The sequence below is a fragment of the Coloeus monedula genome, assembly GCF_965178545.1.
Source record: "Coloeus monedula genome assembly, chromosome: 1".
Classification (NCBI taxonomy): domain Eukaryota; kingdom Metazoa; phylum Chordata; class Aves; order Passeriformes; family Corvidae; genus Coloeus; species Coloeus monedula.
The window spans coordinates 17,934,886-17,953,017 of NC_138781.1; the positions used below are offsets into that span (position 1 = coordinate 17,934,886).

Below are 18,132 nucleotides of genomic sequence, written 5' to 3' on the forward strand. Positions count from 1 at the left end.
CTTGGTAACCTGTTCCATGTCTCACCATCCTCATAAGAATTTATTCCTTATATTTAATCTAAACCTATTCTCTTTCAGTTTCAAGCCATTGCCTCTTGCCCTGTCACTACATGCTCTTGTAAAAAGTTGCTCTTCATCTTTCCTGTGGGCCCCCTTTAGGTACTGGGAGGCTGCTATACAACCTCCCAGGAGCCTTCTCTTCTCCAGACTGAACAGCCCCAACTCTCTAAGCCCACCCTCATACGGGAGGTATTCCAGCCCTCTGATCACCTTTGTCACCATCTTCCAGATTCGTTCCAGCAGGCCCACATCCTTCTTATGTTGAGGACCCCAGAGCTGGAGGCAGTACCTGAGATGGGGTCTCATGAGAGCAGAGGGTCAGAACCCCCTCCCCCAACCTGCTAGCCATGCAGGTCCTTTTGATACAGCCCATTTGGCTCATTTGGCTTTCCAGGCTGTAAGTGCCCATTGCTGTCTTATGCCCAGCCTCTCACCCACCAACATCCCCAAATCTTTCTCAGGGCTGCTTTGTTCAGCCTGTGTTTGTGCTTGGGATTGCTCTGACCCAGGTGCAGTACCTTGCACGTAGCCTTGTTGCACTTCATGAGGTTCTCACCTCATGTAAGCTAATTCTGTGAGAAAGTTGTTCCTTGCTTCTCTGATACACATTAATTGAGCAAGAGCAGTTGCATGACTGTCACAGCCATGAGCCACTGATGAAGCTGTGGATAAAGCTGTGATACTGCAGGAATCATAAGTTACAGTTACCAGTAAGGATAAAAATTTTATAGGGTGCCATGTAGTCTACAAAATTATTCAAATGAAGAAGAATTTTCAGTGTAACACAGCTTTTCAAAACCATAAAATAATATGCACCTCACAAAATGCCACATTTCCAAAGGGTGGAGAGGCATCATAGCCTGTCAGACCTCATGTTTCCAGGGGGCAATAACTAAGACACAAGTAAGCTCACCAACTGCTCAATACACTTGGGTGTCTCACTCACCTCCTTTCAGATCAAGCTGCAGGCTCTGGATCATCAGGATAGTTGGTGGGCTGATTTGTCTGCAGTGTCTGCAGCTCTGATCTCTCCAGCAACGCAAGCAAAGCAGAACATGATGCTAAAATCACCTTTGTTACAGCTTTTGGCAGTTACCAGTGACTATGCAATGAACTTAAGTAATTTAGAACTGTAGAGTTTTAGAAAAAGCAGGTCTTAAAATAATAAAAAAGTCATCAGACCTTTGTACTGCTGCCTAAGCCTCCTTGGCCCTGAGTCAGGACAGAGCTGAGCTTTGCCAGGCCTGTGCAGAACCAGCCCTGCCACAGCAGCTTCTCTGATCTACCTACTCTCTGCCTTACACTACAGCCTTTCTGCCAACAGCACTGGGATTTGTAATGCTATGAAGGTTTGTGTATGCATTCAAACTTGTAATTTGTTTAACCTGCTCATGAAAACAAGAGGAAGACAACTTTGTTCCAAATGACCGCTAGTTCCTACTAGGATATCACCAGTAAAAACAAGGCTTGCTGTTAATAAGATGTGTTGCTATGTCCTTTTGAAAAGCAGCAGTCGCTCTGTGACTCAGGGGCTTTAGATCCAACATTACTGGGACACATGCTGTGAAAAGTGGTAATTGCCACTGGGAGTGATGCATGCTGCAAGGGAGAGGGAAGAGGCATTGGGATCAGAGGACAATGACAGGTTGGCAAAAGGATGGGGAGAAGGGGCTGAGAGGGTGTTGTGGTTTAACACCAGCCAGCAGCTAAGTACCACAGAGCCATTCGCTCACTCCCCCACCAGCAGGATGTGGGAGAGAATCGGAAGAGTAAAAGTGAGAAAACTCGTGGGTTGAGATAAAGACAGTTTTATAGGAAAAGCAGAAGCCATACATGCAAGCAAAGCAAAACAGGGAATTAATTCACCGTTTCCCATGGGCAGGTAGGTGTGTTCAGCCATCTCCAGGAGATCAGGGCCCCATCACATGTAATGGTGACTTGGGAAGACAAACACCACCACTCCAAACGTCCTCCCCTTCATCCTTCTTCCTCCCACTTTATACACTGAGCATGACATTCTATAATATAGGATATTCCTGTGGTCAGTTGGGGTCACCTGTCCTGGCTGTGTCTCCTCCCAGCTTTCCAAGCACCCCCAGCCCCGTCCCTGGCATGGCAGTACAAGAAGTACAAAAGGCCTTGACGCTGTGTAAGCACTGCTGTCCAGCAACAAATATCTGTCTATTATCAACACTCTTTTCAGTACAAACCTAAAACACAGCTCCATATTAGTCACTGTGAAGAAAATTAACTCTACCCCAGCCAGAAGCAGTACAGACAGTAAGAGCAAAGTTAAAGGTAATGCAGCAGAGAGAGGTGGGAATACTGGTGGGACAGTGACAGGCCTGCCTGGGACAATGGGAAGTGAAAGTCACATTTTTCAAATAGCCAGAGAAAAAACCCAATTTTTGCACGTGCATTAGGACTGCATTTTGACCTTAGAGTTTACATGTGACTTTGAAAACAGTCAAATTCCTCCTAAACCTTCAAGGGAGGAGGGGGGGACAGGGAGGGGAACCACCCAAAAAACCCCCAACACCTCAACAGAACCAAGTTTGCATGTTTCACAGAAATATGACTGTAGAACATCCATTATTTTAAACCACCCTTCTGAGCTCAGCAGTTGTAGTGTAGGTGGGAGGTGACGATTCAGATCTTTGAGTTCCAAGAACTGGCAAAGCGGGCAAGTCATATTAGCTTGGGGCTGGAAAGCAGCTATTATGTAATTCCCTCTCATCTCCACCAGAACTGCTGAGAAGTGGTTTATGTTATTTACAACTGCTATAACATTTTCCTGCTTGTAGTCACCATGGCTTCCTATTAAAAGTAATTTGGTTATATATGGAAGTTTTATATGTAATATAGTAGTATCTTTAACTCTTTCCCAGGGCTACATTCTCCTCATACTATTATTGCAGCTTGATATTGCAAGAATGTTGCATGACAGCTATGCACAGAGTAATACCTTCAAACCAGGTCTACAGAGTTAAATCCCTAAAAACTGACCTATGCTCCCAAGTGTTGACAATGAACCTTGTCAGAGTGTCCAGGACCCTGTCCATGCACTGGGGAGAGAGCAAAACAGCTCTGGGACTCAGGATCCTACACACCTGCTTCAGAGACCTGCCTTTTCCTTCTACCTAAGGAGCACCATTCTGTGATGTTGCTGCCCCTGCTGAGCTCGACACCATCTCTGCACAGCACTGTGTTCTGCAGAGCAAACATTCCCCAAAGGACTAGCACAGTAATTTTCTTTCTTATCTCACTGGGCAGCATAGAAGGAAGACAAGTCAAAAATGGCATTTCAAACGTTGTACAGGTGCTGATTGACCTTCCATACAGCTGTAGCTATTACATTCTCCCTTTCAAAGATTTTCTTTCAGGAATCTGTGTAAACAGACTCTGCATTTAATTCCTCATCAGCAATAACTAGAGGCAAGGGATGATCTTTCAGGAAGGTGACAAGGTTCAGGGTTTTGCTGGGATGAACTTGCCCAGCAGTGCAGCAGCAAAGAGCTCAAATAAGCTCCATTCTCAATTATTTTTTCCCCCAAAGAAATTAAATCTGGAAATTTACGATAAAGCATATAAGAACAAGAAATGTCATATTTTTATAACATCCTACTCACATATTTCCCATTCAGAATTCCCTTACTATTTATCAAACTTAACCCAGCTGTAAACACTTACTTTAAAAGCCTATAAAGGTGAAATTAATACTCCTTTACAAACATACTTTTCACAGCTTTGTGCTTGAATTACACCATAAAGGTTGTGCAATCAAATGAAAATTTCTAAAATATATTTTGGACTTGACTCCCAAGAAACAAGATCTCTCTTCATATTTAATCTCTAGGTGGGAAATGTGTTGCAAAAACATATAAAATGCATTTTTTATGCCAGTGAAACAAAGGCAAAGTTGTAAGTGAGATATAAAACCCATGGGTCAGGCCAATGGAAAGCAGAGCTGCCTCACATGCACTTTCATCTCAGAGACAGACACATCGCTTCCACTTTTGCTGGCACATTTTTGTTGGCCCTCTCTTCAGCGCGTTTAGCAAATGCAGCAGCATGTACTCAATACAAGAAATACTTAACCAGAATAAGGCTTTCTAAAGAAGGCTTTCAGTCTGAAACTATTTTTTCCAAGTGTTAGTCCTTTTAGTAGTGAGAGACGAGAAATCCATTCCTAACCTTTTTGGTGTGTATACAAACATTTTTGTCTACTTATTTTATTGAATTTTTTTCTTTCTCATCCACAATCCCTAAAGATATCTGTATGCAAAAAAAAATCTGTATGCAAGGCCTGGACTTAAATGACCACTTCCTAATGCTGTCCACGTCATTAATTGTTGTCTTCCCTGATGGGGGAGACGTGTAGGTTTTTGCCAGGAGAAAAAAGGAGGCGAATGGGACTTCATGCTTCTCAGTCTCCAGATAGGTGTTTATTAATTCTTATCTAAGGAGTACAAGCCACTGGCATGGCTTAGACACAGCACAGAGCAGAGAATGCAGCAAGAAGACAACTTATCAAGATTTCACAGCCTTTTTAAAGGTAAATTACCCAATGAAAACTTAAAATGCAAGATATTTTCACTTTTTTACCATGTCCAACAAGTTCCTAAATCACGTAGACAGGAACTGCAGAATTCTGTATCCAATCATCCCAAATCACTATTGCTGCAAAATATGGAGTTACTGAAGAAGAAGAAGATTTTAACTACAACTTATCCTCCATTTTGAGGTTTTCTACTTCTATCTATTTACTATGCAATTAGACCTAAAAACTCTAAATTTTTCACCCTGTGATAATATCACATAGTATTCTATCACCTAATTCACACCATTGTAGATTCAAATTCTTCTCAGAGGCTAGGCAAGTTTTCCCATGGGCAAAGGTCAAAAACAGTACTGTCCAGGGGGGTAAAACTTTTCAAAACAGGCAGAGAAATATTCTCTGCATTCTAGGTTCCCACAGTTTCCCTTAGGAAAAAAAAAAGGAAGTTAAAATGTCCATGTCAAGGATTTCAGGTGGTTTTTTCTTGGTTTTAAGCAGTCATGGAACATTCCCCTACCATAAGGTGCTACCCTCCTTTCCTTTCTAGCTTTAACACTGGAAACAATTCCCAGTATTTCCTCCCTATGCTATGGGAATAAACACTCAAAGTTTATGAGGGGAATAAGTACATAATGGTGATAGTAAACAGACTGAAATAAATATTCAAGCAGAAGATAAATCTGAATCCAGAACTGAATTTGGTAGAAAACCTGTGGCATCCCACTGAAAATTTCCATGTGACCAAATGTCTGTAGCATTTTTAGAGCTGTAAAATTCCTCAGTGGCTAGTTATAAACTCCTTGTGATATATTTATAGTTCATAGAAAAAATAAATAAATGTAAAAAGTAAGTATAACTGACTTGGCAGAGATTTGTACTTTTTTCTTTGAGAACTTCTGAGTGAACAAAGAGATAGAACTGATTCCATGTTCCAGTGGTGTACAATTTCTTTTTCCTCACACTTCATACTAGGCAGGAGTGATACAAGACACCAACGGGATATGCTGGAGCACAGGTTTCTCTACACAGACAGCACCTGCCTCTTGTCTGCCTCGTCTGTCAATATCAAGTGACCCAAAGAGAAATGATACAGCTGCAGGCTGGCAAGAGTATAATCCAGAGAGCAGAGATAAAGCTCAAAGGCTTGAGGAAGCACCAAAAGTCTTAGCAGAGATTAACTCAATCCCTTGACTGAAGTAGAGCATCTACTATTACCTACTTGGTCTCCCAGGGCAGAAGCCCGGTTGGCAGAATGATTTCTTGTAGATATTAGAGCTGAGGCCACTGCCAAGGTTCATGTTATATAACCTGTCCCTGTGACGATGGCTCCTCACACACACAGCCAATAGAGAGCACAGAGAGCAGAGCAGCTTCCCTTGGGGTTTTGGTTGTAAAAGTTTACATTCTTTTGGGGTTTTGTTTGCCATTTTTGTCTGGATTTTTTTAGGTTTTGTTTGTTTGAAATTGTCACAATTTCAGTGTGACAATAAAGTGTTTTGAAGAACATATGTACTACAGTATCCCAACAGCCCCCTTAGCAATAACATGTTTGGTGAAGCTTTCCACAGTTACTATTTCTCTGCAAAAGCCTCTTTAATTTACCTAACAGAGCCCAGTGTTGTCTTATTTATCCATTTTGGAACATGTTTTTCTCTGGCCAGAGCTAGACAAGAGAAAGAATCTGATTACATAAATTCTATCAAATAGCTGAATTTTTTACTGTTTGGTATAATTTCTAGCAATTTCAGATGTTACATAGCCTCTTCAGGGCAACCGCTGTAAAACACCAACTAAAAATGGAAATCTACCAGGAATCACATTCATGTGAATGGTTCATATGAATTATCGTGAGTACATCCAAAAGGACAGCTACCTAATTGACAAAACATCCATAAATATTTACTTCCTGATAAGTAAGATAATGTGCATGAAAAAAAATTTTAAAACTAAAAGCAAAATAAATAAATGGAGATTAAGTTTTCAAATACCTATAAAGCATGTGCTGTTATAATGCTGCTTCCCATCCAAGTCTCAGTGGGACTGCAGCTTTGCTGAGCCAAATGCTCTCCAGTATAACAGGTAGTTTTTTAGCCAACTGTTTATTCACCACTTTTATGGGTATAAATCTGAAGTAAAAAAACTTACTTTACATGTATTCAACTTATCAGTTCAGGAAGAACACAGGCCACATGCACAAACATTCCATACCTAAAACCAAAACTCTCTTTCACTGTCTATTACAAAGGTGGGAGATAAATGAAAAAAAAAGCAATTACTTCTAAAAGAAAAACATTATTTTCTTTTTAATCTACCAGTATCGGTCTCTTGTGTCTCCATCCTGAGTGTAGCAAAAATGTAACTTGTTGTAAGATAACATTATTACTTCATTAAGAAATAAAAAATTCAAGTGCATTAAAGCTTTTACATCAGCAGTCACAATGCTGATCTATAAGCTGACATAACCATCTTTCAGAGCAAAACAAGTCCTTTCACAACCACTTCATTTTGGGCACCACCTTTCCCTCAATTATACATAAACAGCAAAACAGCTGTCAACTCCTAAACTCACTCAAATGTTCTATTTAATTAGGTTTGGGTTTACAGCATAACTGCTTTCTAAGGTTAATCCTGAATAGGCATATGATTGACAATCAACAAAAATTACCATTAAAAGAAATTTAAAAATTGAAGATAGAGTTTGCAGAAGTAATAGGAATTGTGATAGTAATTATTGGGACAATAATTTTATCATTGCTCCTACCTTAAACCACAAAATGCAAGGTCAGTCCCTGTGAGTAACCCAATCCAGTGGAGCTGAAGTTTGTCAGGAAAGCAAACAAATCATATAAACACATTAGTTAGCTGCTTAATTGCTTGGTCATATCTCAATCTTTAAGTCATATGGAAGACAGGCAATTTAGACATAAAACATACTGGTTTGTTTATTTACAAAGGGAGTACATTTTGACCACAGGCTCTCCCTAAAAAATGTCAAAAGAAGCTCAGTCGGAGTTCCAAAGATCATGTTATTTCTAAAAGCAGACATCTAAACTTGAGTACAGCATCACCAATGGGAAGAAATATTGCACTCAGTGATATTGGGTTAAATGGACAGAGTTTACCAAATTCCAAATCCCACTCAGAGATCTGAAATCATTATTTTCTTGCCCAGAAATGTTGGTTAGTTAAACAGCTGGAAAATGAAGTTTAGCTGTCAGCAAAAATAGAAGTTTTTTGCAGGAAAAATGATGAATCCTTGTACCTGTGAAAATAATAGTTTTGCTAATGTAATTATGGATTAATTTTTTTAAAAAAAAGGTATTTCAGCATATTTCAGCATTATTTGAGTCTCAAAAATCTGTTAACATGCTTTATGTGATTTTTAAAATTACATTGATCTTTCCAAACCGTTTTGATGTTCAACCATGCTTTAAGTATTTGAAATTCAGTAATAGAAGTTCACAGGCAAGAAAAACGCCATGTCTTTGTCTATTAAATCCTTCCCATTCTTTAATGAGTGTTGCATCCCTTCCTTCATTCGCAGCCCCCAAAATCTTGTCAGTACAAGAACTCCATAACTAGACCCCAAGGAGGAGCAGCAGCAGTGATCCTGAAGCTGTCATCAGCCCAAGGGCACAGCGAGTCAGGGTCCCCCTGCCAGGGATGTGGTTGAACAAGGGAGATGAAAGGATAGAAGGCGACCTGGGCCCCTTCCCAACCAGATCCCAGTTCCAACTTTCCTCCCACAATTGTCTTCTTCCCTGCAGATGCCACTCTGTACACAGCTTAACTGTGCTACAGCACTGAAGGTTCAAACACTATTAACCATGCCTCGTAAGAAGAACACAGTAGGTTTTATTTCTACAACTTCCAGTAGAAACCTATGAAGTAAAATAAGGATTAAAAGCATAATGGTTTAAAAATGTACACTAAAAATGCAGGAAATGCCATTTTTTAAGAACACACAAGAAAGATGTGTTCTACTCATCCATATGTACACGCATCATGCTACTACAAATGCACACTCACCTTTTCCCCAGAGAAGGCTGATCTTACTCAGTAATTAGGACAAATTTATGAGAAGATGGAATAATAACCACTCATGCCACAGAAACCTGGAACTTGACAGTGGTTTATTTCCATTCATTTCCAGTCTGAATACCATGTATGGGTTTCCTTGTATAAACAGATTTTAAATACTAACTCCAGAAAAAAATGGCTGAAGTACAATGTATTACTGCATTGCTGTATCTTTTTATCCATTAATACTATAAACTCGCTATGAAAAAAGACAGATTATAAATTAAAACTGAACAGGAAATATGAAAGACTTTTTTCAACTGAAACACACATAAATGTTACAAATAGGCCTGTATGTTAGTAAAAATTCAAAGTTTAAATTTTTCTCCTTCTTAAAAAGTTCTGATGACTACATAATTGCATTTGGCAGAGCTGATGTCCTTTCAAACAGTTACTCACCATCTCACTGCATGCTGCATATTTTCACACAACCATGCAATTCTGGAATGGGACAGTCTTTTTAACACTGAGGCTCAGGAATTTTTTCATTTCACATCATTTTGCACCAACATCCTAGGAACACTTATCATTGCATATCAATAAACTGCTGGATAAATATGAAAGAGTATAAGCAAATTATAAGCAAAAAACAGGTAATGACAGGTACTTGTCTCTGTTGTGAAATATTTGTCATCATTTTCTGCTTGGATTTAGAATCTATGCATGAGCACACTGACAAATCACTAAAACAAAATTGAAATTTTGTCCTCAAAAATCCTATCAACTAATTCCGACATGATAAAAGCAAAAGCAGACAGAAGAAGTACTTATATTCAGGTGATTTTGTACATGTATAAGGAGTATTGAAATACACCTTTATTTACAAGTGGCATTAATGCAACAGATTTATTTTGCACACATGTAATGTACCAGCCAAATACAATAGGACAGATAAAACCCCGTAGCTGGCGTTAGACAACTTCTGTGTGTCCTAAGAAAGTTCCTAAATACAAAGTGTCATCCTTTTCTGAAGAGCAAGCCCTTGACTGAGATGGAAAACAATGATACTTACACAAATCTTCCCTCTCCTACTTGCCCATCACCCTTATTTTGGGATTCATTCATTGCAAACCAAGTCAGCTCTTGCAAACGTTGCTTTGTGTAATAAAGTCTGTTCAAAACACATGAGAATTTTAACATATCCCATACACATTTAGTGACAAGACTATGATGTCATAGTCTTGGCAACCTAAGGAACTCCTGAAATGAAGCATCCAACATGTCAACTAATTCACAACTGTGTTATAAAATACAGGCAAAGATGGCATCACAAAGCTTCTGCTCCCACAGACCGAAGTTCCCATTTGCTCGGTTTTGAATTAAAGCATTTTCTACCTGACTTACAGAACCATACAAGTGGCATAGTGAAAATCAAGCTCTTGTTCTGACTTATTTTCAATAATAAAAAGTCTGTTGACCAAAGTCCCCAGACAGGTCTAAGGATTAGCTGGGTTATGCAAGTGATTAGCCAAGGTTAAAATAATGAGGCACTGAAATTATGATCCGGGACAGTATTTGTCCTTCCCTTGTTACTGGAATTGTTGAACAGAGAACAGTAAGGGAAAACTTGCATCTACCTCTGCTTTTGCTGGTGGCAAGTGACAATGTTACAAGTTTTGTAAAGCTCTGTCCACATTAGGATCCCTGCTTCCATAAAATTATTCCATGAAACTGCCTCTACTCCTGTTCAAGCAAGATACCACTAGCTTGCATCTGAACCCAATGTCTCAGCTGAACCTTAAACACCACAGCTATTAAAAACAGAAATCACTTTCAATGTGCCCAAAACATCTAAAGTGCCATTTCTGTAATTTCCTTTTAGACACGGTATATAAGGCAAGCTGCAAAAAACAAGTGCCTTGTTACACGCTTCAGCAACACATCCTCAATGTCTTTGCAAACTAGTTCAACAAGTAACCCAGTTTTTTCAAATTCCTTAAAGTTATCTGCATGCCCCTATGACTCATGCAGTAGATAAATTGGTGAGAAACTCCATGGGAACCCATCCCAGGGTCCTGCACAGTTCATTTTTAACACTACTTTATTTATTTGTGATGTTTTAATATTTTTATCACAGAGAGTGAACACTATGCTGTACCAATCCTTTCCACTTAGCTTACTGAGCATTTCTAAGGTTTGTGCTGCAAAACAGAACAAAATTTGTGATCACAATTCATGATACAACTGAAAATGGTAACTTCAGAAGACCTATAGTAAGTACGTTTGGGGTTCTTTTGAAAGTTTGGGATAGTCACAATTTTGAATGAATTAATCATATCCAACCCAAAACCTAAGCAGCCTGGATACAATGTTTTTAATCAGTCAACACATCACTGGTAGTTACTGATGCTGTATCAAGAGTTTCATGTTTAGAGTCACGGGAGTAGCCATTTTCCCCACAAACTACCTCTGTTCCTTCTGAACACATCCACGACTGCATCTTTGCCTTGCTGTCACCTCAAAACTCAGCCTTCCAAAGATTCAGTGGTTAAGCAGTAGCGGACTAGAAAGACTGGGGGTTTTCCACCACTGTTTGCACTTCAAAGAAAAAGCACAACTGTGTGTAAAGAAAATGGGCAAAAATATTATATTTACTAATATTTTGAAAAAAACATAGTATTTAAATCTGCTCTTTGTACCACATAAACCAGTAACAGATACATACAAAATCAGTCCTGCAGCTCTTTATCACATGTGCTCAATTAAGACTGATGCATTTCAACTACGTAGTTACTTTTTAATCCTGACTTTAACTGAGCACCCTTCTGTTGTTTAAGGATGGGGCCTTCTACTATTCTGAGATCAGGGACTGATCTGTAAACATGTTTTAACAACTTGCAAGGAATTTCCATCTTGCGAGGGGAATAAAAAGCTGCATTTCGTTACGACATTACTTCTATTCATGTAACAAGAGGGTGCCAAAGTATCACCAGTGACAGAACAAATCTCAGTCGTTTGGGGTTAACTGCAGAATGGAGGCTCCCAAAGACCAATGCCCAAGCCCACGTGTGCACAGTCCAGCAGAGAGCTGGCTCACCACCAACCCTGGTGTCACCAGCTCACGTACTGTGCTTGAGAACACCTCTTCTAAGGCATGTTAATACAAAAAAATCATTTCTCATTGGCAAACAGATATACTAAGATCTCTTGCAGTAAGAATATAATTACAGATACTCAATTGTCTTCAAATGCTTGCATTTCTGTCTTTCACATATTGACAGACACCAGAACTATCAGTGGTTCACATTTGTAAAGTACTATGCCCCTTCTTCCCACATCGTAATAGGGGAGACTAAGGCAGAGAAGCTAAACAAAAGGTCCTGTGAACCCACTCGCAATTCTTTCCCACACCAGGAATCACAGGATAGCAAAAAAGAGCACAAGTAAAATTATATTCTTTATTCATTCCATTTTAGCTGTGAATATTCCTATTATACAAATACAGTAGAAATTCCAAAATCACAATATATTACAAAATAAAAAAGTACAAACTGCATTACTTAATAAATAGATCTAACAAGTTAATCAGAAAGTAGAAGAGACAGAATTCATATTGGAAACATTTAAATGTTTGACCCAGCAAACCATACAAACCTCAATTTCAGTATTTTTTCTTCTAAACCATAATGTAGAATACCATTCCTGATTTATTGATTAGAAAATAAAGTGAATAAAATGTTGTGATCAGATAATGATTTGTTGGTGAAACACCAGTGCCAAAAAAAGAAGCAGGGCTTATACAAAAGACACCAAAACCCCAGAAACAAGAACACAAACACTGAGGTGCAGCCAAGGCAATTACTGCCAAAGCAGGAGACTATTATCTAGTCACAACATTCTATTGCAAGTTAATGTTCTGTTATTATAGATAAATAATAAAAATGGAGCAGAGGGTGAGCCAACCAGGCAACAAGAGGCCAGTTTACTCAAAACAGTAATTAAATACAGAAGAGTCAATTGCTCCCTGCACTGTTCATGTGTAGCTGTAAGCTGCATTCCAACTGGCTCAAAGGACCTGTTCTGTGCTCCAGGCAGAGAAAGCAACTGTTCCTAAAAGCAGTCTGTTCTTACTTTGCTGCACTCTTACAAAAGCCATTCTTTTAACTTTGCAAGAAAATACCCACAACAGTTTCATCAGCTAGGGGGGGTCAGTTTGACATCAACCTCATTTGGTAAAAATATAAGGTTTATGGGTAAAAAACACAGCAAAAAATAGCTGTTACATCATAAGCCGTATTTACAAAAACTGTTTACAAACGTTTTTGGCTGTACAGCTGAAAGCCAGATACTAATGTAAGATGTAGAAGATGGAGGTAACAGTTTAAAAATAGTGTGCAAAAAATACATTCTTATAGAAAATAGACAGTGGGGAGGGGAGACACAAACATACACAGAGAAATCTGCTTGCAAATAACCCGAGGCTAAGTTTTTACAACAGAATATTACAAATACGTCTGTATTTATCCCCCACGATCTACAGTCCTTCTCAGTCTGTGGTGCTGCTGCTTCATTAAGGATTAAGGCATCACCATCACAGCCAGCACACCTTCTCTCTGTCAGTCCCTGCAGCAAAGCTCCCAGCCTGCGGCCCAGGCAGTCTCACGAGCAGGCGTTCTGCTCAATGTACATCTTGGACAAGGACACTGCCATGGACTTGGCCAGCTCCTCATCCCGTCTGCGCTGTACCTGAGTCTGTCTGCACCACGCCTCGTACTCTGGGTTGGGGCACATGCGGTCCAGCACAGCATCGTAGTGCCCATTGCTAAGCCAGCTCAGCCAGATACTGGGCCGCGTCGGGTCCTCGGGCCCCAGGTAGTGAACCATGGTGGAAACGGTGGGGCTCTCGGGCCGGCCGCCCGTGGTGAGGTGGATGTTCACGTTCAGCATCTGCCCCATGGCCAGCAGCTCCGGGTAGCCGGCCCAGGCCCCGTCCTGGGCGGCGCCGATGAGGAACTCTCCCACGTCGCCCTCGATGATGGGGTTGAAGTGGTCCAGGTGGTCGGCGATGTAGTGCACGGTCTGCTCGCGGAGCTCGCCGTGCAGCCGCTGGTCCCCGTACACCGCCTTGCAGACGGCGCGGTACAGGCAGTTCCCGTCGGGGATGATGTGGAAGCGGAACCGGCCCTTCTGCCGCAGGTACTTGTCCTGCTTCTCCACCTCGGCCAGGTACAGCGCCAGCTTCTCGCTGCGCTCCGCTCTGCCGCCGGGCCCCCGCCGCACGTCGGGCCCCGCCGCCTCCTCCTCCTCCTCGCAGGGCGCGGGGCCGCTGGGCTGCGCGGGGCCCCCGCTCCGCTCCGCGGGGCCGCAGCCGGGGGCCAGCCCGGGCTGGGCGCCGGCGGCCGCCGCCTGCAGCGCCTGGCAGTGCTCGCTGAGCCGCAGGCTACGGTTGCTGGGCTCCTCGGCGGCGGCCTCGCCGTCGCCCCCGGCCTGCCGCACGCTCTCCAGGATGCCCTCCAGCCAGGCGCGGCTGCGCGGCGAGCCCGGCACCAGCTCTCCGGCGGCCTCGGCGCGCTGCACGATGCGGATGGGCACGATCCGCTCCAGCGGCCGCCGGCGGCTGACGGTGACCTGCGCGCAGGAGCTGAACTGCGGGCCGCCCGCCGGCCGCCCGGCCGGGCCCGCCGCGGGGCCGCTCGGCATCACCTCCAGGCAGGACGAGAAGGCGGGCATGGCGGCGGCGCTGCTGCTGCCCCCCGCGGGAACGAAGCTGTCCTTGCCGGAGCTCTCAGCGGCCGCGTTCGGGCCCGCGGCGTCGGCGGCGCTCGGTGCCTCCGCGGCGGAGGGTCCCGGCGACAAGGAGACCTTGAAGACGGCGGCGGAGCTCGGCGAGGCCGCGGCGGCTGCTGCGGTCGCGCCCGCCGGGTAGTGGGTGATCACGGAGCTGTAGAGCTGCATCCTCGGCTCCCCGCGGGCGGCGCTTTATAGGCGGCGCCGCCGTCGGAGCTGGGGCGGGGAGCGGCAGCGGGGGCCGCGCTGGGGCTGCCGAGGAGGATGAACCGCCTGGGTAAAAATAAACAAGGGCATCACTGCCTGCCCCGCCCCGCCCGGGCCCCGCGGCCGCGGCAATTCCGACTGCGCCACCGGCCCGGCCCCCCCGCGGGCTCCGGCCCTTCTGGAAGCTGCGGGAGCGCGGGAGGGGGGCGGGGCTGCCCGGCACGTCAGCGAGCACCGCCCAGCTCCTGCCTACGTGTGATCGGTGTCACGGTTCCTAACTTGCAGCTCGGGCAGGAATAATAATCATTTTATCCATTCGGTTTTGGACAGTCCCAGGCACAAGCTGGTGTGTGTCCATCTGTAGTCCCACTCTGAGAAATGCACTGCATGCATACAAACACGTGTGATATAAACCAGCACATATTAACAGGAGAGATGCGGTCTGAAATAGGGGTCTCATCAAGATCATTGATAATTGGTTTATTAATACCTGTAGCACCTTGAAATTAAGCCATGTCTTCTAGCCTCAGTGCGGTATAAATAAAGTCATACCTAAGCCTTTGTCCATGGATGGCGATGTGATCTCTACACACTCGATTTGTTTACGTTCTGACAGGCATGCTGACTGAGAAACACCAGTTTACACTATCATCAAATATTAACACAGACAGCCGTTCCTAAAAAATGGGGGGGAAAGGTATTGACATAGGCAAGTTCAAAGTGATATTTTAAAACAATTCTGGATTCCATCCCACAGCCTCAAATATCTTCAGGAAAGTTTTAGTAACCCAAGCAGATTGCAGAACTTTAAAAACAGACAAACAAACAGAAAACTCTTTATTTGAATATTCTGAAAAAATTATTTTCCTCATTCCACTTACATTAATTAAAAAGACAGAATAAGAGGATCACTTGCAATATACTGCAATGTCAAAAATAATTGTTTCTTTGGAGCCTTGGTTGTATTTTGTATCCATGTTTAGGGCTATACTTCTTATCTTCAGTCTCTGCAGCTGATTCAAGGGCTACCAGTATGAATAATTAACAATATGGAATTTCATTCTCTTTACACAGAAAACATACTATGATTCACTTGACTAAATTGCATGTTTAAGAAAAAATGCTGAAACCCTTCATACAATGTAATGTGGATATTTATGGAAAAAGCTTTCCCATCTTTTTTATTCTGGATAAAACACAGCAGTTTATTGCATGCAATACTGGGAGCCTTTCAATAAAAATTTACAGACTAAACATATATCCAATTTTTTTGCCTTCGAAGCTGAAATGCAAGAAGTATATCAGATGTGAATCAAAGCCCAAATGTCCTCACTTACCTGCCAGAGCCAGCCAAAAAGTTGATATCTTTAGAACAAATGGTGATATCAGGGCCTTATCCAGGAGCATTTCTGGCAGCCTGTTACAGGGGGATAAGATATTACAACTGCTCTGAAATTACAGAGTGACTCTTGTATTTCAGAATGTTCAGAACTTTGTTTTAAATATAGCTTGTGAGCCTAGTCAGTGAGTCTTTATTTCTGGACTAATCATTACTTAGAGAGGAATATATATTGATCAAATAGTAGTAAATTGAAACCTTCCCTCCTTGAAATGGTTGCTTGGAGCAAAGAAAAGATTCCCACCTAGTTTTATTTCTTAGTCAAAACTTGACAATGTCTATTTCCAAGTTAACATGTATATGTTTATATATATACTGATAGGAGATTTAATGTAAAACTACTGGAAATTTCCCCTTCCAAGTGGGTTTAAAATATGCCAGTTGCTTTTCATTGTGGCTTTGGTCATTTATAAAGATGTATGTTACTTATGTTACTTAATGCTCACCAGTTCTTCTGCTACTTTTTTTCACAGGTATCTGTGGTTTGGTTTAGTGAATGTTCTGTCTACTAGTAAATGTGAGAGCTGAGTACAGGATGGCAGTTCAAAGTCTTCAAAGGTCTGGTAACAGAGAGAGGGGAGGGAGAGAGGCAGCTCTTTCTGTTAGAGAACAGTAAATGGATGCAGCAGAATAAGAGCACTTCTGGCAGGAGAAAGTGCTGCATTTTGAATACTCAGTACTGCAAATCTCTTTCTTCTAGGATATTACAAAAACTCCTGCTAATGACTTTTTTGCCTCTCCAAAACCATAGGTTATTTGGAACAGTGGTACATTAATGGATGGGCAGCTGTTTATATCTGATTGTTAGTTACAATGAAGTACAGCTTGAAGCTTCTGGTGCTTCATTTGAGGAGAGAAACAGATTTTTGTATGCCCAAATTACCCTTGTGCTAGTACTCTAATGCTCTAATGTAGCATATTCTCAACAAGAAAACTTGTTTATCTGAACAGAAATCCAGTGAATATCCTGAAATACATGCTAAATACGCCAGCAGGTTTTTGTAATGGTAGCAGATAGATTGTTCTTTTTTTCCTCTTTTTGCTTATAAGCAGATATAATGTCTTTCCTATATTTTCAGTTAAAAAGCACATAATAAGCTCTCTAATAAAGGTTAAAATATAATCAAAATCTGTTGCTAGGTAACTGAGAGACAAAACAAACATTGTAACTACTGTCTTGGTGTTAATAGTATACTACTTTTGATATCCTTACTATGTCCTGTGTGAAGTAAATGGAAAGAGAAGCTCACCTTGGTGTGTTTTACCTGTGTTGTTATTAAATACTGACAATGTAATGCAACCAACATTTTTCATAACTGAGCAGCCAGAGTTAGTCACACATACTTGGCCTGAGGGGAATCCAGTCTCTTTGGATGACAATGACAAAAATCCCATTGAGCTTCTGCCACACAAGATATCTCATGTTTAGTTTTCAACTATCATACTAGGAGTTACCAGGAATCACCACTTCCTAAAGGTAATTTTCTTAGATATCTGACAGGTTTTAACAATAACATCCTGCACCAGGGAGTAATCATAGAACGGCCTGGATTGGAAGGAATCTTAAAAATCATCTAGCTCGTGGTCACCTTCTGCTAGACCAGATTGTACAAAACCCCATCCAACCTGGCCTTGAACACTTCCATGGGTGGGACATCCACCACCACCAGGTGCAGGACCTGGAATGATCAAATGCTATGAGTACAATTCTGGTGAAATAGAAATTTCAAAGAAATATTTGAATCCTTTAATGCAATGGTATCTATAAAAGCCAGGGGCATGTGGTTCTGCCTTTAGTGCCTTTTACTACCAGAATATTGATCTTCAACATTTCTTTCAGCTACATATAGAACTGCTGTTAATTCCAAGGGAAAACTAAATTTTTCTTTAAGATGACCTGGCTAAAACACAACACATGTATTGATTGCTTCCAGAATACTCCTGTATTTCCAACTTCTATCCACTTTTGCCTACCTGTTGTGGCCTCACAAGTACTAGAGGCATTTGGAAAGTGAGGACAACACAGCATGGATATGCCCTTCACTGTTTTCCACAGAGTAATGTTCCTGAGCTTCTGGTTCACTCGTTACAGGGTTATGTA

General features: G+C 41.9%; 1 protein-coding gene across 2 annotated transcripts; it reads right to left on the minus strand.

Annotated features, from left to right (window-relative positions):
- Positions 1–12,082: 12,082 nt before the first annotated feature.
- Positions 12,083–16,076, minus strand: OTUD1 (OTU deubiquitinase 1). Of its 2 annotated transcripts, none has more exons than XM_082280369.1 (2): positions 15,970–16,076; positions 12,083–14,698 (listed from the first exon to the last, which is right to left on the minus strand). In XM_082280369.1, exon 2 carries the CDS (start codon positions 14,591–14,593, stop codon positions 13,298–13,300), a length of 1,296 nt encoding a protein of 431 aa, XP_082136495.1. In that variant the 5' UTR covers positions 14,594–14,698; positions 15,970–16,076; the 3' UTR covers positions 12,083–13,297. The 2 variants fall into 2 exon arrangements, with proteins under 2 accessions (XP_082136495.1, XP_082136496.1); XM_082280370.1 differs by having other exon boundaries at positions 15,185–15,992.
- Between the last annotated feature and the right edge of the window lie 2,056 nt (positions 16,077–18,132).